Genomic DNA, 23,900 nt, shown 5'->3' with positions numbered 1-23,900 from the left:
TTCTTGTTAATTTACAGATCTCAAGCTAAAGCACAAAATACTTCCCTATACTATAACAACCACTCAGATGGGTCTAGAACCCAAACTTTACTTGCTGTGTAATAGTCAGGGTCGAACAGCCATTATATTTGCTGAACCCGGTCTTGCATAGCACTGCATACATATTCAAGACAGAACTATGTTAAATGCTTGTTCTTACCCCTGATATTAGAAACACTTTACAGAAGTCCAACACAGGCAATATCTGTAAAAAACTAGCGGCTTCCAGCGTGTCTTGAAGATTATCCATGTTTAGGGAAAGTTTTGCAGTGTAAATGAAATCAATAATTTTCTTTAATCCAATTTTGTTCACGCCGTGTAATTTAATGCACATTAAGTCTTGTTCTTTCATTCCACCTAGACAAGAAACCAGGACAGATTTTAATTACCTGTACGATGTGCAAGTTTTATAAATGTAGTACATACAACCTTTATTTTCTATTGAATATGTAAACAATGCTCAAAAACTCATTGTAGGAGAACTGTTAATAGGAATTCTTACATTAATCTAAACGTAACTATATGTAAACACAGTTAAATGGCAAAAGTACTTTTGCATTTGGATGGAATTTGTTGGTTCTATATAAATGCCAATAATAACTTGTGGCTGTAGCTTACACAAAATATCTAAGTATGCCAATACTTCTCAGATTTTTGTGAGGTATTTTAAAGTTTTTTTTATACAGCCCCACCAGTAAAGGTATGATATCCTTATGTTATTCGTTTTATAATGCCAAACCCTTAGTTAAATTAAAACATATGTTGTCATGGGAGACGGAGCTGGGTGCCCAGTACGACCTAGAAGAATGGTTCGGTTTTTTTTTAAAGCTTTAAAAGGCATTTCGTAATGCACCGACCATTTTGAAAATTATAACATTTTATATCGATGGTAACCCCCTTTTTTAAACAGGTCCGGGAACTCACATTGAGTAGCTCTTGAGAAAGACGTCCAGTAACGCCGAAACGCGCGTCGAGCTTGCGGGCTTGCTCTTTGCCGATGTATTTACTCTGAAGTTTATACTTACCTGGGCTCCCACTATGTCTATGCCGACTCTAGCACATAATTTTGAGGGATACCATTAGGCTGCCTCGAAGCAGCAGTTGAGTTTGCTACAAGGTAGTCAGTTAGTTCAGGGCGTGTTCATAGGCAGTTTACTTTGTATCCGCTGGGATCTGAATCCTCCTATACGTCCATACTAGTAACAACTGTACTTACCTCTCTGCTACTCTCTATCTGCCGCTAGCCGCTGGTCCCACTACTCAAGTTTTGAGGGATAGAAAGAGGCTGCCTTGAAGCAGCAGCTGTTTTGGATGTGAGCTGGATACTTGGTTAAGGACATCTATACAGAGGTATTTCTCACTGAGTGTATGCTGGTAGGACTGTTCACTCCCCCATGGTGTCACCTATCACACGGAGGAATAGTTGAACAGATCCGAGATATATTAACAGCTAAACAGACTGTGAGAAAGATTTGTTTATACTTCTCTGTACATTTATGCTAAGTAACCACGTTAATCACCAGCTCCTTATACCTTTACCGCCGCTTTTGCAGCAAATATCCACTCTCTATTACTTTTACTGCTCTGTATTGCTAGAATCTGACTATTAGCTCTACCCGATATAGGGGAGGTGTATGCTGGTCATTTTGATCCCTTTTTTTAGGCCTCTGTACTCTTACCCATCCCTACCCCCTATAACATATATGGGTACCTACATGGGAACATTTCCAGGTTTTTAATAGATGGTTTTGCATCTTCCACTTTAAAACACTTTTGTTAGGGTGTGTTTAATATTATTTATTATTTTGTATTTTTTTCGGGTTAATTTGTTCACCAATCACTTTAACACTTTTGCTAGGTTATATCTACTATTAAAATTTAAAATTTATATGTATTTTTGTCAGGTAAACTTGTTTACCAATTACTATTAATAAAGATTTATTACCATACTTTTGTGACCCTCTACCCAAGGGAGTAGTTAGAAGTGGGAATGGACTCCACCCATCTTTAGTGGGCGGTTCTCCTTTTTCCCATTTTCTTTCTTTCTGTCTATTTTTGTCTAACCGGGGTTAAGCCCCTACTACTCCCCGTAACCTCGCTGAGATTTAGATGTGACTCACCTTACATCCTAAGTCTCTTCTTTTTCTTTTGATATCCTTATGTTATTCGTTTTATAATGCCAAACCCTTAGTTAAATTAAAACATATGTTGTCATGGGAGACGGAGCTGGGTGCCCAGTACGACCTAGAAGAATGGTTCGTTGTTTTTTTTAAAGCTTTAAAAGGCATTTCGTAATGCACCGACCATTTTGAAAATTATAACATTTTATATCGATGGTACCTGGCTCCGTCTAGATTGCACAACATGAACAATATGTATTCTGACTGATGTTGGAGAGACTGTGGGGGTGTGGGCAATATGGCCCATATCTGGTGGTTCTGCCATAAATTAACTAAATATTGGAAAATGATTCATGATCTAATTATTAAAGTGGACAGAACCACTAGCATTTTAACTTTGGAACTAGCTTTATTTAAAAAAAAAACAAACTCCTGGAGTCTGTTAATAGACCAGACAAAAAAACATAGGCCACATTCTGATCGCTGCTACTTCCTGTTTACCTAGACATTGGAAGTCCCAAAATGTGCCATCTCTCAGAGAAGTTTTCTATTTGATTCTAGAAAACAAGGCACACAAATTATCGCATATAGCTAATATGCATGGTTTCCCAATATTAAAATATAATAGGGATAAATGGGAGGAAAAAAACAAACAAACAAAAGTTTATGGTCTTTGATATATTTATTGTTAAAGTGCATTGGGTATACAATTTTTTTGCCATATACATTGTTATGCCTATTTCAGTGATGGATGGATACCCCTTCCAAGTTCCCCTTTCTTTCCTTCCCCTAATACAATGTTTGTATATTATAACTTGTTATAACAAAATGTTAAAAACTTTTAATAAAAATAATTTGAAAAGAAAAAATTAAATAAAGAGTTGCTATTCTATACATTGTCTCTGAAAAGATATACACAATAAAAGGCAAACTAACTGCCATTGCAAAGGAAAACATGAATCATCATGTATATTATTTATGTCATCATAACATTTCCATTAAACATATGTGCAAATGTACTAATTTTTATATTTTATTTTTTTTAATACATTCGAATTCCATATAAAGAAAAAAATAAATGTATTACCTGTGAACATGGCTTTGAAGTAATCACTGGATGAGGCCATCATAGCTCTGTGAACTGGAAAAATCTCGTCCCCATCACCTGGTACCAAGGTCACATCGCAAAGTAAGCCCTCTAGTCTTAACTGGTCAAAACCCTTTGGATAAAATAGAAACATTTAAAAGATTTTATTTACAGTGCTTACAATTTTAAGTCCTGTGCTATTAGCTAGACCTTAAAAGCTACTTGCCCAAGCGAGCCTCGAGGGTTCATGGCACAATCAGGATGAACTTAACTCAACAAAAAATTCACACACACAAATAACAGTTTGTGCAACTTGTTTTATAAAAAAAGAAAAGCATGGACTTTTATAAAAAAATGTTTTCCTGTCCTGCATACATGACAAGGTAGCACTTTGTGGGTAATTAAAGTTTATCTGACCATTGTGCTAGCATGCCTGATTCTAAAACGTGGCCACCTTAATGAAAGTACAGTATATTATACTTGGGGATTTATTGAGACACACTTTTTATTAATTTCTTTACACATTTGCCGACTATTTCATAAGCACAATGTATCTATTAAATTGTGAGACTCACCAGAAGCATTATACGATTGGCAGGTCCACTTTAAGAGTGAGAAACAAATCAAGACAAGGTATACACAATATCAAAGAAAAGGCTAAATATTTAGAAAATTATGTATCAAGCTAAGCCATATAAATATTTAAAACAGCAGCAAAACTAATTATCCACAAGTATCAGTTGTATTCAATTTTATATTGATAAATGAATTCTTCTCCAAGTTAATAGCTAGCTTAGAGTTACAATAAGATGACTGGTCCGAATGGCTAAAAAGATATTTAATACATGTAAAAAAAAATCAAAAAAAAAAATCAGTGTAGTGTTGATTTGTTGTGTTTTAGTGATTTTTGTTTACATTATACCTCTCATGCACTTGTGTCTACAAAGAGACTATTATGAATCAAGTCTAAAGGTCCCATACTCATAACATGCAATAAATCAAACAAACAAAACCAATGCAAATACCCAACTGTGCTCTTGGAGCTTAATTCAGATGCCACACTAATGACTAACATTACTTAAAAGGTTACTCCAAGCATCATACCCACTACAGCCAGCTGTGTAAGAGAAAAAGAATTTGGTGTATAATATACATTTACCCCAAATGAAGCGCTATATGTGTTGAGGGATTACCTCACAAGATCTTGATTGAATCGTATACGTCGCATACAGATATAAAAAGATTATATATATATAATCTAGTGCAGATTGTAAAACACTGTGCAATTCAGGTGAGATAAATGTGAGTGATCCATTTATCTATAAGAGCCGATATTATTGGCTCTGTAAACTGGACTGGCATGCTTTTTAGGGCAGCATCCCAACACTATTTCCTGCTGAAATTTTTCCTCCGGGAAGATAAAAACAATAGGAACATCCAATGTGTAGTATAATTAATTCAAAGGTATCTTGGATAAAATAAGAATAGGCATCATGCTCACCTTTTTCAGAGCCTTAAGGTCCTGGCTCTGAGGGTAGTAGGCTTTGTGCCACTCTAAGGGGTATGGCACTTTCCCCAAATGAAGGTAATTGAGGCTTCAATGGACTGTGTATAAAATCTGATATATTAATACAAACAGTCTCAAAAATAAATAAAATTAAATATTGTATTTAAAAATTAAAATCCTGGTTGCCAATACACGTTTTACTCCTCCTGGAGTGAAATTTCCACCAACCCCTAAACCACCAATGAAATTCACAATCAAATGGCACATTTCCCTCATTCACCAGTCAAAGGAAGGGAAACACAGGTGACCTTACATATAGGTGGGACTAAAAATTAAAGACACAGACAATTGGATAATTGAATAATTGAACCACAAATGTGAACTCAAGGGAGGACCCAAGAGACATTTAAAAGGCAGAAGGTACAGAGGATCTAACCACAGCTGACTAAGGAAGCTCCAGGAGGACTGAAACGAGTATCGGCAACCAGGACTTTAATTTTTTTTTTAAATACAATATTTAATTTTATTTATTTTTTTTAGACTGTTTGTATTAATATATCAGATTTTATACCAAGTCCATTCAAGCCTCAAGTACCTTAATTTGGGGAAAGTGCCATCTCCCTTAGAGTGGCACAAAGCCTACTACCCTCAGAGCCAGTATAATTAATTATACTACACATTGGATGTTCCTATTGTTTTTATATTCCCGGAGTACAAATTTCATCAGGAAATAGTGTTGGGATGCTGCCCTAAAAAAATACAAGTCCAGTTTACAGAGCCAATAGTACAGGGTCTTGAAAATGTGAGTAATCCATGTATCCACCTCACCTGAATTGCACAGTGTTTTACAATCTGCACTATATTATATATGTATCTTTTATATCTTTATGCGACGTATACGATTCAATCAAGATCTTGTGAGGTAATCCCGCAACACCTATAGCGCTCCACTTGAGGTATATGTATATTATATACCAAATTTGTTTTCTGTATTAATTGCATGTGGAAAAAAAAAATTCACAAATTTCATCACAAATGCATCTGTTGTAACGCACAGTCTCCCTAAAGGAGATTCTGGTTTTAGCCGTGTAAGAGACTTTGCAATATTACCTTGGTCCCCACCAGGCTCCTGCTGATGTGGTGACGCACTTTCAGCTTATATAGAAGCCTATCTCGGCACAATCCATTGGCTGAGAAAGTACGATGACTGCTCTCAGCCAATGAATGGCACATTTAAAAAAAAAAAAAAAAAATTAAATACCAACAAGCTGTGTTTCAAACTGGTAAATTGTATTACAACGATGATATTTTAAGCAAAAGTGACGTTTTTTGCATTTTTTTACAAACGAACGGCACTTTTATGGACTATATTATTGTTGTAATATGTTTTACTGTTTAAAACACTAATATTTGTGTTTAGTGAAGTCTCCCGAGAATAACAGTACCCCCCCATGTACAGGTTTTATGGTGTTTTTGAAAGTTAGAGAGTCACATAAGGCTTGCATTTCATTTTTTTCACATTGAAATTTGCCAGATTAGTTATGTTGCCTTTGAGAGCATATGGTAGCCCAGGAATGAGAATTACCCCCATGATGGCATACCATTTGCAAAAGTAGACAACCCGAGGTATTGCAAGTGGGGTATGTCCAGTCTTTCTTAGTAGCCACTTAGTCACAAACACTGGCCAAATATTCGTTTTTTGCTTTTTTCACACAAACAAATATGAACGCTAACTTCGGTCAGTGTTTGTGACTAAGTGGCTACTAAAAAAGACTAAACATACCCCACTTTCAATACTTTGGCTTGTCTACTTTTTCAAATGGTATGCCATTATGGGGGTAATTCTCATTCCTGGGCTACCACACCGTCTCAAAGGTAACATTTCTAATCTGGCAAATTTCAATTTGAAAATGGAACGTTCTATATTTGACCCTGTAACTTTCCAAAACACCATAAAACCTGTTAATGGGGGATACTGTTGTACTCGTGAGACATCGCTGATTACAAATATGTGCATGTTTTTGCAGTAAAACCTAACAGTATTATGACATTCACAGCTAAAATGGCAGATCAATTTTATTCATAATAAATTATGTTCCATATATGAATAGTTATTGATAAATTAAAGCCCTGTTCCTGCTGAACAAAAATGATATATAATAAGTGTGGGTGCACTTAATGTGACAGCGGTGAATTACGGTTGAACAGACATATAGCGCAAATTCCAGTTTTTGTTTACGTTTTGTTTTGATCAGAACGTGCACTATTGACTCCGTCCTGAAGGGGTTAAAGACACACATTTAGCAAGTTAAACAGAACTTATAAAAACACTTTTTTAGGAAGGCTGAAGTTGATGGACACAAGTCTCTTTTCAGCTATGTAACTATTTGTCTCACCATTAACATTTGAAAAAAAAGGTTTTGATTTGCATAACATGGAAATGGAGAGGAAGCAAAATGCATGTGAATGCAATAACTATTGTGGAGTATGTGCTGTATACAAAGAGCAATAGATGTTTACTCTTGATATCTCCTACTCAAGGGACAGTGGCGTTTGCGCTCCATCGAATGTGTAGAGTTGAAGGCACACAATAGAAAACTTACAATGAAGAAAGTATGTAAAAGATGTTGGTGGGGAATAAGCCATGCTAAATTATGTGTTTTCTCCTGCTTTTTCTAATTAATTAGCATGCAAAATAAAGTAAAGTATTCTAAGATTCTCTGTATTATGCATGTTCTAGAGTACCACTTGAATATATGCAGGTTCATTATACAATACAGGGTTATGATTCTCCAGGGGCTTTATTGTACAGTTGTAGCATGGTTTTAAAGTGCTCCTTATGTACACATTTCTGCCATGGCACTAAGGTGTTCTTTACCCTTTTTATTGCTCTAAAATATCTTTTTTTAGGTGCCACTACTCCTTTATCTTAAAACAATATCCAATAACCTGTCCTGTCTTGTATATAGTATGCAGATTATGCAAAATAGCACACTTCAAAATTCAGCATATTCCTTTAGTTTAAGTACAGAATTTAGCAGCAATCAATACAGAGGCACGTCATACCTGTAACACCACTGAGCTGTGAGTATTGCTGGTGAAGAATCTAGTGGTCCCAGTCTTTGAGGACTGAAGGTGAGCAGACACACCCATATCGTTGTTCCCAAGAGAGACTTTCAAGTGAGGATCTTCCTCCTCAACCAAAGATCTGTAAATAAAATGGTAAGTAAACTAAATGCATTGTGCAACTTAATATAGCAGATAGGATTACAACATAGTGACATTTGCTACAATATAGGAGGGGAGGGGGGAAGCTACATTCTGCAAAAGTGCAATTCACATAGATGTTGCAGTAATGTACTATTATTTCCAAAACACGAGTCATCTTCAAATGTTAAGAAAGAGTTTTAAAATTTCTTAACATCAACATACACAAGACTGATGTCCAGTACAAATGTTTATAGTATATAGTCTGGGTAGTTTGGGGAAAAATTGCAAAAACATTTAACTATATTTGCATTTTAATAAATCCTGACGTACAAATCTACTAAAAAGCTGTATGAACCATCTGAAAATGCGGTAAAGCAATTGGGTAAAATTAAACTGATCGTGTAATATTTGGGCTCACAGGTTATTAACCCTTTAGACTAAATATGATTTAGGCAAGGCCTTACTGTTTTTCAGATGTTAGTTTGTATAAGTGCTTCATAGGAAATGCTCATAGGGGACACTTCTTAAAGGGGAATTTGGGCAAAAATATAAAAAAGTATTACTAGAGGTATTGAACGAGAATAAAAATTAGAAAACACTTGAATTAACCCTTATGACTTTTTAGCAGGATGACACTATCTGAAAAAAAGATTTCAGACTTTTAGTTGGGTAGGCATTATAAAACATGGTTGTCCGAGTGAATCAAACCTTTAATTTTAACCTTGGCAGCGAAGCATTAAGACCTGGACTAGGCATCTCTGCCCAATATCATCGAAGCTGGAAGAAGCACTCTTTAGTGAATTATTATAACCCCTGTAACTAGACAGTTCTGGGAGTACAACTGTTTTCATTGAACCGAATGCAGCCTTTTAAGCTCAGACCCCCAGCATGAGGTCTCTATTCAACACATACAGTGCCCGCCCAGGCGCCTCTGTGTCCAGGAGATAATAGAGTTGCGGTTTGCTAAATTAATTATCTCCCAGATTCAGAGTACCTAACACAAAAACACCCCTAAAACATAATAAAAGGCACACAGGAAGCCCACAAATTATACATCCCTGGATAGCTCTGATCCGAGCACCCATGTTGGCAAAATTGTACCCCGGTGGTGATTTGTCATCTTTTAATGGATTCGAGCACTGTTTTGACTGGACGCACACGTGGTCTATGCCCAAAAGAGTTCCAGTGCAAATGTGTTTTTTTGATGGTCAAATATTGGGAGCTCCTGCAGCCCTCAGGGAGCGATTGTTACTACACACACACACACACATATACACTTTTCTTCCAATAGGAAGACAGAAGCAAGTAAACAGAAAACTATTTTCACGTATTTGTAATGGAAAGTTAAAGGCAAAGTGCACGTGATGCATTTTGATGCAACCAGTATTTCATTTACTGGAGGAGATTAAATTATAATGTATGCAATAGTATTTACCCAGACTCTGGGACTGTAGTTCTAGTGAAAGTTCCTGTAAGGAACTAAAACGTTTACACTGTTATGACTATCAGCATGAAATAACAGGAATACAACATAATCATAGAGTTCTAAAGTGTGTGAAAATACTGCACATATGTAAATTAAAGGGCCACACATACATTATATACACACACTGTAGCTCAAGCAACTAAAGGTGCCCCTTTAAAGTAAAGACTGTGTCATACCTACTAATTTATCAGTGAAAACTTTGGAAATACAGGTATTCGCTTGGCAGTTGGCAGTCAGTTCCTGAATTTTACCCATGCCATCAGCCAATAAACCCATATATCAAGGAAATGTCATTAGTTTCACCTCATTTGCGGAATTTTTGATTAATGAACACATTGAGAGCTGTGCCTGGATTTAGATTTGTGAGAAAATGTCAAGCAATCATAACTTAACCTTGATTTTATTTTATTTACAGCTCTGCCTCTCATTGAATACTGAAAAACACAAGAAGGGTCAGCGCTAATTAACCAAACAAAGAAAGAAAGGCAGCCCACCTGATGGAATCGGGCTCTCTCTACAGACCCCAATGCAATAGTGAAATACAATAAAAACAAGAAAGGGTTAGGTGGCTTCTAAAATGAAATATGGATATATTTAAAAACAGAACAATTTTATCTTAGAATTAATGAAGGGATAAGCAAATAAAGAAATATATAAAAAGTCCAATCCTTGAAGGTGTAGTAGGTGCGGTAGCGGCGAGGCTCTTGTTGGACATTTCTTTTCTTCATAAAATCAGAAGAATCCACGGTAATTTTGAATAGGTGTGAATATGGGGGCACTATTGTGGTTTCTTTTCCTCTTTTGGCTCTTGGAACATTACGTCAATGAGACATCCGCTGCCCGTATCCTCACGTATATCCTAGCAGTGGAGGATCAACACCATTGCATGTGCACAACACTAGAGCTGGTCTAAGCTCTGCTAAATGTGAAAGACTATAAAGATCTGCACACTGCATTATTACTGAACTATTACAAACTATACTGTTGGATTTTTTTTTTTTATATTCATACCTATTCAAAATTACAACGGATTCTTCAGATTTTATGAAGAAAATAAATTTTTAACAAGAACCTCGCTGTTACCGCACCTTTAAGTATTTGACTTTTTATATATTCTTTTTATATATTTGTTATTTGCTAATCACTAATTTTAAGATAAAATTGTTCGGTTTTTAAAATATATCCATATTTCATTTTAGGTGCTACATAACCCATTCTTGTTTTTACTGCCTCTCCTTGAACCTTTATTCTATGCTTTTATTAAATGCAGTGATTCTTGCTACATTAAAAATGTTAAAGAAGGAAAGAGAAGTACCGTACTTATATGTATGAAATCAATTCTACATACTTCGACATCTGGAATGGCAGCATTGGATGATGCCCCACATCTAAGTCACATGCTAACCTAGAGTACACCCATATGCTAGGTCAGGACTAGGTAAGCTTTGGCACTCCAGATGTTGTGCAATACATTACCCATAATGCTCTTAACACCAATAATGCTGTCAAAACATCAGGGGAGACACAGTCCACAACATCTGGAGTGAGACAAAGGTTGCCTAGCCCAGTGCTAGGTAATGTTCACAGTTTGACAAATTACCTGGGTTCTGAGAAGCTCTATGCATTGAGCCAAGCCTGACATTGCAGGGCTTAGCTAATTGGCTGACTGATATAAGCAGATGCACTCAGCCAAGCCTCGCACCTTTTAATGATGGAAGTGGTCAGCGCTCAGCGGTCCCCAGGTTACACATCAAATCATTAGCACTCACTTTTACTACTTATACTTAAGTGGGTCCATGGCACTCCTGTGTGCTGTAGTAGTTATCGTGCTTGGTGTAATCCTTTATACTAGTTACTACAATTTTTTTCTGCATTCTAGTAGTGCTCTAGTAGCCCCAAACCAAGTACTGTATTACATTTTTTTTATGTAAAAAAAAAAAAGTCTATAAATGTTCACCAATAATATCAATAATTGCCAGGGAACAAATAATGGAATTCCTAATTCTAGATCATTTAAACCAGGGGCTCCCAACCCAGTCCTCAAGTGTTTTTGTTTTTCTTTTTCTATCTACAAACACCTTAGACACAACTGGGTAATCCCTAAATCCTGGACTGTTAAGGGGACATGAGGATTGGGTTGGGACCCATTGATCTAGACCACAAATAATACAACAATAAGAATAGTTGACCTACAAAAGGAGTTAAAGGACCACTCTAGGCACCCAGACCACTTCAGCTTAATGAGGTGGCCTGGGTGCCAGGTCCCTCTATGATTAACCCATTTTTTTTTTTCTAAACATAGCAGTTTCAGAGAAACTGTTATGTTTATACCGAGGGTTAACCCAGCCTCCAAAACCTCTAGTGGATGTCTCATTGACAGCCGCTAGAGGCGCTTGCGTGCTTCTCACTGTGAAAATCACAGTGAGAAGACGCCAGCGTCCATATGAAAGCATTGTAAATGCTTTCCTATGCGACCGGCTGAATGCGCGTGTGGCTCCTGCCGCGCATGTGCATTCAGCCGATGACGTCGCGAGGAAGGAGGAGAGGAGGAGGAAAGCTCCCCGCCCGGCGCTGGAGAAAGGCAAGTGTTTAACCCCTTCCTCTCTCCAGAGCCCGGCGGGAGGGGGTCCCTGAGGGTGGGGGCACCCTCGGGGCACTATAGTGCCAGGAAAACGAGTATGTTTTCCTGGCACTATAGTGGTCCTTTAAGATGTAATGAAGGTGCATGGGAAGTAAGATATCAAAAATTTCAAAAGCAGAGATGTCCGTTTTTAAAGGGACACTATAGTCACAAGAACTACAGCTTATTGAATTTGTTCTGGTGAGTAGAATCATTACCTTCAGGCTTTTGGCTGTAAACACTGTCTTTTCACAGAAAATGCAGTGTTTACATTACAGCCTAGTAATAACTTCACTGGCCACTCCTCAGATGGCTGTTAGAGATCCTTCCTGGGTCATGGCTGCCTAAAATGCATCCAAACATTCAGTGTCTCCACCCTCTGCATGCAGACACTGAACTTTCCTCATAGAGATTCATTGATTCAATTAATCTTTATGAGGAGATGCTGATTGGCCAGGGCTGTGTTTGAATTGTGCTTGCTCTGCCCCTGATCTGCCTCTGTCATTATCAGACAATCCTATGGGGAAGCATTATGGATTAGATCAGGCTACCACTTCTGATGATGTCAGCAGGCAGTGGGCAGGTCTAAAGAAAACAGTGACAATGTAAGCAGCTGCAGACTTGAATACAAGTAAGATTTTACTATATATCAGCATGAGGGGGCCAGGGTGGCTAGATGGTGGTATTGACCCTATAGGATCAGGAATACAGGTTTGTGTTACTGACCCTACAGTGCTCCTTTAATTATTTGTGGACAATAACCAATAATATAACAAGATTATTAGAATGAAAAAGTGATAAGAAATATTGATGTGCATGGTAACATGCTATTTATAGTTTTATTTTTTTTTAGGGAGTAGCAAGCAAAGTGGTAATAAATTGGTGCATGGAGCCTGTGACATAATTTATAATAAAACATGGAACTCAAGGCACATCTGAGTTGTATTATCTTTTCTTTTTTCACAACTAGATAACATCACTGGAACCCAAACTTGAGTACTGGAAGCTAAATTAACAGTCCCCCAAATGTATCCATAGGAAATGTTAACATAAAACCAATAGCTACAACCAGTGTTTACATGATCTATCTTTAGATTCTAATTGAGTTAAACTCACCCAGCAAAGTAAAGACTATTCATCATTCCATTTTTTACTTTAATTTTATTAACCAGAAATCTGAGACCGTGTGAGGTTATTTTAATGCCAATTAAGCATTTTCCTACATTAGTCTTCTTGTGTCTGGTAAAATGAACTGGTGGTTAATAAAGTAATTAAAGGCTAAAAAGGAGCAGTTTAAACCACTACAGGCAACATAACCAATAATCTTTGCAGAGGTTATGGTGTATTTATTCGAGTATAACGCGCACACGTGTATAACGCGCACCCCTAATTTTCGATAAATATTAGCCCAGCAGAAGAGGGAGTGGGTGCTCCGATAATACCTCCCAGGACCGCCGGGCAGCAAGCGTTTACTCACCTCCCTGCAGCTCCTCCAGCTCCCTAGTGTAAATCTCGCAAGACCCGCGGCCGTCAGAGCTGGCCGCGGGTCTCGCAAGATTTACACTGGGGAGCTGGAGGAGCTGCAGGGAGGTGAGTAAACGCTTGCTGCCCGCCACCCCAGGACCGCCGGGCTTGTAATGAGCCCGGCAGTCCTGGGAGGTATTATCGGAGCACCCACTCCCTCCCTCTTCTGCTGGGCTATAACGCGCACCCCTAATTTTAGATTTAAAAAAATCTGTACAACATTTTGCGCGTTATACTCGAATAAATACGGCTATCTTCTCCCTGCATGCAAATTACATTTATAGCAGAAAATTAATGCCAACAGCACTTCTTGAAGAAGCACTGCTGGCATTTTTTTTCCTACTATGTATCTATGGACATATAGGCTGAAACTCTGGCCTTACATCTAACCTGCATTATTTCAAGCAAGTATTCACGCAATTCCCTTCACATGTAAATTAATTCATTTTAGTGACTTGCAAGTAAACAAGTTAAGCAATAAGTCTGAGTGTATGTGTTGTGCATCTTGCCAGTACTCGAGTTACAGTCTTTCATGGCTAAAGCAAAAGCTATTAAATAAATAAAAATTGATTGTGAAGTTAGAATGTAGTCAAGCTCAGTGTTACTGTGGCAAATGTATAATTTATATTAAAAGGTAAATACATTGACTAATAAGTAGATACAGGTCAAAGTGACAAAGATTAAAAATTTGCAAGAAAAGAAAATGAATATTGGTATTCCAGGAGTGTATGCGATCATACCAGTTTAGATTAGTAATGTGGACTAAAGACTTTCATTTTGGTGCACAGGACCCAGATGAGCATGGTAGAGTCTTTCTTAAATGGAAACCATAGTCCCTGAAATAAACGTTATATTCCCTTATGTCCACCCAACTTTGGTATAATAAAAAAAAAAAAAAAATGAAAGTTAACGAAAGATTGACAAAACATAGAAACCTGACGGCAGATGAGAACCATTCGGCCCATCTAGTCTGCCCAATTAGTCCCTGGTCTTATCTTATAGCTAGGATAGCCTTGTGCCTATCCTACGCTTAATACTTCCTGATTTTTTTTTTAAACCTTTGCCCATCTAATTTAAGACCACGTCCTCTTGTTGTGGTAGTTTCTTCTTTTAAATATAGTCTCCTCCTTTTCTGGAATCTCCTTCGATCCAATGCTTCTCGTAGAGAAGCAGTGGACTGAAAATAGATATCCGTGGTCAAAATCTAAAAAGCCCCAATCCAATGCGGCTATCAGCTTATCAGCTTATAAAAGCAGCATAACTGGTGCCCTAGCGTGTTATTTTACATTAAATGTGTTTTAAATGGAAATATTTTAACAAATCCACGTTTGCTTTATTTCTTTTTTTCTCCCTAACACACAAAAATGTGGTATATGACCACTTCCCCTTACAAGATCAGCAATAAAAGTAGTATTTGTAATTTCACTTTTAACAAACCAACCAATACCAAGATAAGGTCACTTGTATTCTGTCACAAACTCATTTTCACATTTTTATACATTTATGAAGGTTGATTTGAGCTATTTTATACCCAGATGTAGCTCTGATCCCCCTGAGAAAAAGATATGACACGCTTCCACCGGGCTAAAAAATGAAGTGTTCTCTGTAACAGCCTCATAGTATGACTAGCTGTGGGAAGGGAAAGATTAGCAGCAGGACATGTCATTTTATGCTCCAAATAACATGCAATACGCATTACACTGAAATTAAACAAGGAACCCTACAGAGGTCAGACAGATTAGTCATTTGAAATGTACTTTTTTGTAGATAAAACATAGCCCATTTAAATTATAGAAGAGGAACAGATACTAATGTTTCCAGTGTCTACAAGGAGATACCAAATGGGAAAAAAGCAGCATTCCTCCTTGTCACAAAATTAGAAGAAAGAAAAAAAAAAAAAAAAAACACATTTAGGAATTCCAGAATCTCAAATACATTACTTTAAATAATAAAAAAATAAAAAACTACTACTCGCTATTTAAAGTGTAACTCCAAACACCATGACTCCTAGTGACATCACCAACAAGCCCAAAACAAAAGTTAATGTTAATTCTATGCATATTCCTTGTTCAGCCAATGGATGGCTGGTGTGATTTACTTCTACCTTCAGCAGTTCTGCAAATGCCAGATGTGACTGGCCACCAGGTGCTCAAGAATGAGATAAAGTGTTGCAAAACAGTCTATCCCATTACCAGGATAAAGGGCAAGTTTATTCCTGGTATCATAACCAGTGTAAATGATGTCTGGAGTAACAATTTAAGTAAGTCAAGCAATGGATCATGCAAACATGGTCTCATTGACTTTAGCCATGGCCAGTCTTCTGTAGCTTTTTAAAACCATTCCTGAAACACGTTGAAGTCCAGGCTATTAACTTTAAAGGAATATTAAACAGAGTGAAAGTCCTGAAAACAAGCCCATTAATGTACTGCGTCATGACAAATCTCTTATGAATAGTAACCAATATACAGAGAAAATAGGATTACAGTTCTTCGCTTTGACAGCAATTAGTAAAGTAATGAAAAAGCTTTTAGGAAGTGATTTATAAGAACAAGTCCCATAACAGGCAACGTCCTACATCTGACCTTGTAAATGTAATATGCCACTTCTTTATGAATATGGGATGCAAGGAATTATTAGAGGAAGGGGGATAAAAATGTTATTTTTATTTTTTTTAAATGCATATTCAAGGGTACCAGGGATGTGGGAGATTAAGTTCCATGTGCCACATGAGCAGTTTTCCTATTCTTTTATCCCTGCCTTTGTCCGTGGGAGGTTAGCGCAGTGAAAGGATTGGCCGACCAGGAAATTTCCTGGTGGGCCAGCATAGCCTACAGATGGATAGAGAACTGCAGTAGACTGCCAGGTATAGGGAGGCGCGAGGAGTAGGAGTTGCTTCATGCAATGTACGGAATGGATTGCTGCTGGGATACAGCATGTCGTCAAATTCCACAGGCGAAACGCTGTGTAGGGAGGGAAGAGAAGGGGCAAGCTTCAGACAGAGTGAAGGACTATGAAGGCTGCTGGCAATGTGAAAGAAGCAATGGAACTGTACAATATGTGGGTCAGATGTAGTTTTATGTAAGTGGGTCACTGTGCAGTAGTTTATATGTAAGCATGGAGTGTGTGTGTAAAGAAAAGTAAGATAAAGAGAGTGTGTGTTTACAAAGCTTGATTAAAAAAAAAAAAAAAACCAGTACATTTATTACAATAATATATGTGTATTATATGAATATAAAATAGATTTTTATATATTTTAAACATCACAAATATGCACAATTCACTCAAATTAAGGAGAATAAAAATCTGAATCACATTTTAAAAATACAGGACACACACACACTACATACAGTCAGCACAGACTAAAACACATTATATAAAGCCAACACACATTACACCCAACACACAAAAAAAAAAATTAAAATCACAAAGTGAGTGGGGCGGGAAGAGGTGTGTTGGCTCTGCGCAATTTACAAAACTCTAAATTTTTGCAAATAAATCCAAATGCAAAACTGAAGCAAACTTATAGAATATTACCAGATCAGCCATTTTACTCAATTTTTCCATTTGTGAAAAATGCAGTCAGCAAATAGCCCTCTCAGTGTTCAGGTCTATAGACAGGGGCCCCAAGCTTTGTAATACCACTTTAGGCTTTTTGTGGTTTTTTTTTTTAAATTCACACCTGTAAACCCACCTAGCACAAACGTTTTCAGAAAACAAAAAAAAAAAAAAAAAAAAATTATATACCGTATATACTCGAGTATAAGTGCTGAAAAACCCCCACTCGACTTATACTAGCGTCAATGGTTGTATTATGGCAACTTACATTGCCATAATACACACAAGGACTGCCGGGCTCATTACATGCCCGGCGGTCCTGTTGGGGGCTGGCAGCGAGCTGTAACTTACCTTTCCTGCAGCTCCTGTCAGCTCCTTCTCCTGCGTTCAGGTCAGCTCCCCTGTCAGTTCCCACTGTAAATCTTGCGAGAGCCGCGGGGTCAGAGTGTTGCCACGGGTTACCGTGGCAAGGCTCTGCGCGGCAGTCATACCGCGAGACTTACAGTGGAGCTGACCGGAACGCAGGAGAAGGGAGCTGACACGAGCTGCAGGAAAGGTAAGTTACAGCTCTCTGCCAGCCCCCCTCCTGCACAGCCCATCCACTGGACCACCAGGGAATGAGAGCCCCCCTCCCTGGCCAGCTAACAAGCAGGGAGGACGGACAAATAAAAATGTAAATAATAATAAAATATCAATAAAATATGAATATAAAAAAAAAATAAAATAAAATAAAAATAAAATATAGCAAAAAAATTAAATATTAAAATAGTAATATTTAAAAAAAAAATAATAAAAATGCCCACCCCCCACCAAGGCTCTGCAGCACATACACAAACACACTCTGCACTGCACTCATACACACACACACACACACACACACACCGCATTCATACATACACACCGTAAATAAATATTCAATTAATATAATTTTTTGTGGATATTATTTTATTTAGAAATTTACCAGTAGCTGCTGCATTTCCCACCCTAGTCTCATACTCGAGTCAATAAGTTTTTTGGGGTAAAATTAGGGGTCTCTTATATTCGGGTCGACTTATAGTCTAGTATATACGGTATATGTTAATGCAATGTTAAATACAAATACACACCAGGCAATCCATAAGACTTGCTTTTACCACACAAATCTCACTTTTACAGTGCTCTCACTACTGATTTTGAATTTAGAAAGTATATATATATATATATATATATATATATATATATATATATATATATATATATATATATATATATATATATATATAATAAAACTCCTATATGTAAGCTTCGATAACAAATGTATGCCACACTAGCTATGCATGAAGTCACGGCCTAAAAAAAAAAAAAAAAAAAAAAAAAAAAAAAAACAGCCTTTAAGCACACTGTAACAGGTATGCATTTTAGGAAGATTACCTTTTTTTCGTCTTATTAAACAATCCAGACATTAATAAAAAAAAAAAACATTTATCAAAGACGTAAGAGTGGAAGGTAAAAAAATAAATAAATAAAATAAAAAAATAAAAGTGTGAATGGGCTTCAGGATGCAAGTAAAGAAGATATTAAGGTACCAAAAATTACTTTTTAAATTTACTCATCAAGAAAAGTTTATGGTATCACGTCTACTGCAAAAGACTCCAAAAGGCAGCAGAAGGGAACGGACTTGGGGATAAAAATCTACCGAACAGTCCTTGCTAGTATTACTAGACTAGAACAAACAACTGTGTTCTGAGCCCTGCCAACCACTAATCTTCATGCACTCTGCTGCACTGTATCAAAAGAATAAACCGGAATTCTTTGAAACGCCAAGATCAGACCATTCTTTCCAGCACATTTGTGAGATACCAGATCCATGAAACTGGTTTTATTATTTTTTTTTAATTCTTTATTTTTGTTGTGCACACATAAACATCGCGCTTGAATAGCCACGAAAGCTATAGCAAGCTTTAGTCAATAATATAGTATAACAATAGCATGGCATTTGAGTGTCGGCACAATTTTTTAAAAAGGGTATATAAAAGAATTAACGAAATGCAACAACTGAGGGTAATATAGAAAAAGAGCAATTTCCATCTGGGCCATATGGTTAGTGTCGGCGTATATGCGTATGACCTGGAGTATGCCTATAGTGGAAGGCAAGGTGTGTGCCTCGTGCTTCAAAATCGGATTGGGACCCTGTATTCTATAGGAGTATGTCGATACGCCTGTGTTGTGGAGCATACAGAAATTCCATTCGTAGGCCATGTGTATGGTCATAAGGCATCGTGGACGATGAGGACTGTGCATAGCCTAGGTTGTCGTATGTGTGAGGGGGTTAAAAGAGGATGCTGACGCGCAACCTGGTGGGGTATTTACGCAGCTCCTAGTCAGTGATCTCGAAGCAGAGTAGGTATGTTGGAGCTGGGGGGTATTGGTGGTAGAAGGAGCCAGTTAGACCGGGTTCTGACCGGTTCTGCGGCAAATAGACGCTGCATAGCAATCCTGCTATGTGTGTGTAAGGGAACTCTGGGTTACCCCTCAATAGGGGCCTAAGCCCTGGGAGCAAACATTTATTTGTACGATAGTAGGTATAAGAGGGAGAACATTAAAACAAAAAGCAAAACATGAGTAACTCAAGAGTCCCGGTTCAAGTGATCTTCTCTCCAGGTGTTCCCCTGGATGCTGGAACAAATGGGACAACCCTGGCCGGGTCCCAAGCAGTGGTGGTCGGAGAGGGCAGGAGTCCCATGTCGGTCAGGACAGTGTCCATCTCCGCGACATCCGTCGCTTTATATTCCTTGCCTTGGTGTTGGATGAGGAGTATGTGTGATGGTCCCCAGCGGTACTTCACTCCCTTAGCCGTCAATGCCGCTGTAAGTGGTCAGAGAGATTTCCGCCATTGCAGTGTTGTGCGTGAGAGGTCGGAATAAAATGTTAAGTCCATGTCTTCAAAGCGGTATGGATTTTTTACTTTGACGGCGCCCATTAAGGCAGCTTTGTCTTGCCCGTTTTGAAATTTGACCAGAAGGTCACTTGTCGCTGAGCTTGCAAGTTGTGACGGCTTGGGCAGGCGGAACATGCCATCCAGCTGCACCCCTTTAGCTTGTTTGGAGGATAGGAGGGCCGCGAAAAGCCGTCTGAGCAGGTGGGGAAGTTCGGCCTGGGCAATTGCGTCTGAGAGGCCTCTGATTTTCACATGCTTCCACCTCCTTTTGTCTTCCATAGCTGCTAGTTGGTGGGTGAGTGTAATGTGGGCTGAGGAGAGGTCTGACTTGATTCTGCAGTTCTGTGATTTGTGCTGTCTGTGCCTGAGTGGATTGCTCCACTGCTGAGAGGCGGTCAGTGAACCCCTTAACGTCCTCCCTCACCTGGGAGATCTCCGTGGAGAGCGACTGGCGTAGGTCGGTCAGGAGAGAGGTAAGCATCTCCGTGGTAATTGGGGAGCCCATCGGCTGTTGCTTGGGTTTGGGAGGTCCCCTATACCTCAATGTCTCAGGGCAATGGAGGGATGTGTCATCCGAGCTCTCTGTGAAATCATCATATTCGGCCAACATGTTGGGCACCGCCGCGCCATGCAGCCTCCTCAGTAAATCGCCGATATCGGTCGTAAACCTCGGGCGATCCGGCCATGGTTTTTTGTTTTTTCTCCCCATCTCAGGGGGAGTATTAGCAGGCTGTCCACTGTCAGATGGGGTGATTTTTGCGGTCGATTCCGTGCTGTTTTGGACCGCGATCGTCGGAGAGCAGTAAACGTGCGACCGTTCATGCCGAGAGCTGGCTCCGCCCCCGAAACTGGTTTTATTTATTTTATTTCACAAAAAGCACTTCCATTCAGTACTTTGATGAAGGCGATATAGCCTTTGCTTGGTACATTCCATTAAACCTCATTGTGTTCACATATAACTTAACTAAAGTTAAACCCCAAGTTTAAATATTTGAATCCAATATTCAATGCTTTATGTATAGAGCAGGTTTAACTTTCTTAAACCTGTTTTCAACAGCATTATCTACCAGGAGCTGATGCAGAGATTGGCACTCCCTTCAATCACCACCCCACACCAATGTCTCCATGTAAGGAGAAATGCGAAGCAAGGGGGATGCTCGCTCAACCAAGTGACAGCCATTTTAAAAGGAACATTCCAAATGCCATATTTTATGTATAACAACTAGTGCAGATGTAGACTTATATGCCCCTACAATACATATACCACAAAATTTTATGCTTGCGCTGGCTATAGAAATGCATGTAAGAATTATACACCCTACTCTGTTATCGAACCTCTACTTCACAGTGTGGCTTCCGCCTGTATAAAAAGTTTCACATGTAGGTGAAGAGAGATCCTGAGAGAAAAATGTGAAAACCAGGGTTTATTTATTTTTTATTGTGGTTACAATGTGTATGTGATCAAGACAGTGCAGTGTTTACAAAGAGGCCCAGAAAGTGAACAGAAGCTCCTACCAGGTAGGGAGCAGTGACCAGCAGACCCATGGTAAAACATTACAACTTTACCAGACTGTTTATACTGGGGAGAGCAAAACAAGGTGCAAGAGACAACTGAGTAAGAGACTAATGAGAACAGACAACAGCTCAAAAAGCCTGTCCTTCGGTGGGTCCCTATTTAGATCTCAAGCTGCTTTTAGCACATCTTGTGCCCTTACAAACAGAACCAAAATGCAGGCCAGCTCTCTCTGCACGAGAGATACATCAACACCAGACGATCGTTTCCACCTTGTTAGGCATCGTCAGTGAGGTATACTTATACAGGGGGGATAGGGTACTCCTGGCATCATAAAACACTAAAGAAAGCTTTAGTGGTTATTGTACTCTGGGCCTCCATCTGGTCTTAAGTAGTGCGCTTCAGGCAGAGAGAAGGTATGGAGCAGTGCCCAACACATCCTAGTTAATCAGTCAATCCATTACTAAAATATAGTAAAAAGAAAAGAAAAAATAAAGTTACCTGCGCTCTCTCCTTAATCCCTATGTATATTTAGACAAATGGAGGTCATTTAGTTGCTCCAATGGCCATTGGAGGGAATGCCCGCCTGCCAACGTCAAGGCAGACCCCCCTAAGCAGGTCCTAACACTGACCCTTCAGCCTGCTTCCTTGAGCTTCTGGAAAGATATCTCCACTGAGACAGAGAGGGGTATTTTTTATATACACCCCTATATATTGTGATCCTTGTTTGCAGGTAGCACGGTCCTCTAGGGTAAACAACAGGCACAGTCCTTGTAATTGCATATACTCCAGGCACTTTATTTGCAAATCCACACAGGAGACAGCAGTAAATGAAAACATAAATATAACACAAATCCCTATAAACAAAAACCTAGCTCGTCTGAACACTAACTAACATTAGGTTCCCAATCTCTCAGGGGTTAAACTAAAACAAAACAATATTGGTTTCACCAACCTAGTTCTTTGTCCGCTCTCAGTACTCCCAGTGCTCCAAGCCAGCCTTGACTGCTTCCCTTTCTGCACTCCCAGTGCTCCAAACCAGCCGTGACTGCTTTTCTTTTGGACTCCCAGTGCCTAGTGTCCTTGACTCTCTCTCTGGAGACAACAGCCTCTCTCCTACCTGCTTCCTGGGAGGAAGCCAGCAATCCCCCTCTGTACCTGCCTAGCAGGGAGTGGTTTATTCCCACTGCTACAGCTGATTATCTGCAGCTGAGCAGTGGGTTGGAGACAGTCCAAAAAACCCTGGCCTGGATCTTTGTCTCCCAAGAAAACCACTAAACTGTGGAGTGGAGCATTGGCCCACCCTTCTCTCCAAATGCTCCACCCCAGGGGCCCATAACTAAACAAAGCTTTGTGTTGTGCAACACACACTACATATACTCCCCCTGGGGTTAAATGGCTTCTCTGCCTTCACTTTATCACAATACTTATTAACCCTTAATAGGGAACACATGGGATGGACGGCAGCATTGTAACCAGGCTGTGTGATACAAAGTAAATACAAATAAAAAAAAAAGATAAGTACTGTGCTCACTCCCATCACTACTGGACCGGCAGCAAGGACTACAGTACACATCAGCCCCAATATATAGTAAAAACCAAAGAAAAGAAAAAGTTACCTGCACTCTCTCCTTAATCCCTATGTATATTTAGACAAATGGAGGTCATTTAGTTGCTCCATTTGTCTAAATATACATAGGGATTAAGGAGAGAGCGCAGGTAACTTTCTTTTCTTTGGTTTTTACTATATATGGGGGCTGATGTGTACTGTAGTCCTTGCTGCCGGCCCAGTAGTGATGGGAGTGAGCGCAGAACTTCTCTATTTGTATTACCATTACTAAAATAGTTTAAAGGAACACATAGGGTCAGGAATACAAATGTGTATTCCCTACCATATAGTATTAAAAACACTATTTAGGTGGCTTCCCCTCTCCCCTTGCCCCTCTTAAAAAGCTGTAAAACACCTTTATTCCATCCCCTCACGGTTCTGCCAAGACAGGCCCTGCCTCAATCCGCCCCTTTGGCTGAGATCGTGAGAATTGACAATCTCAGCCAATCCAATGCTTTCCCATAGGATAGTCAATTCTGATGAGCTCCGCCAAGGAGGCAGGGCGGGGGCAGAACCAAACATTATGCTGGCCAATTAGCATCTCCTCATAGAGATGCATAGAATTGATGCAGTTCTCTAGGGAAAACTCAACGTCTCCATGCAGAACATGGAGACACTGAACATCAGTGCTGCACAACTCAGGAAGCACCTTAAGTGGCCACCTGAATGACTGCCACTGGAGGTGTCCCTAGACAGCTATGTAAGCACAGCCT

The 23,900-nt window shown here is 39.0% G+C and overlaps 1 protein-coding gene across 5 annotated transcripts in view; it reads right to left on the bottom strand.

Moving 5' to 3' along the window:
• Positions 1 to 23,900, bottom strand: part of KLHL13 (kelch like family member 13) — an 88,886-nt gene that overhangs the window by 32,283 nt on the left and 32,703 nt on the right. For all 5 annotated transcript variants that reach the window (XM_063432056.1, XM_063432057.1, XM_063432055.1 and 2 more), the window contains 3 exons: positions 7,820 to 7,961; positions 3,247 to 3,379; positions 200 to 396 (listed from right to left, as the gene is read on the bottom strand). In XM_063432056.1, the coding sequence (XP_063288126.1) occupies positions 200 to 396; positions 3,247 to 3,379; positions 7,820 to 7,961 (472 nt within the window). The remainder of the gene's footprint in view (positions 1 to 199; positions 397 to 3,246; positions 3,380 to 7,819; positions 7,962 to 23,900) is intronic.

Source organism: Pelobates fuscus, chromosome 9 (assembly GCF_036172605.1).
Source record: "Pelobates fuscus isolate aPelFus1 chromosome 9, aPelFus1.pri, whole genome shotgun sequence".
Lineage (NCBI taxonomy): Eukaryota > Metazoa > Chordata > Amphibia > Anura > Pelobatidae > Pelobates > Pelobates fuscus.
This window is presented reverse-complemented; position numbering and strand designations above follow the sequence as displayed.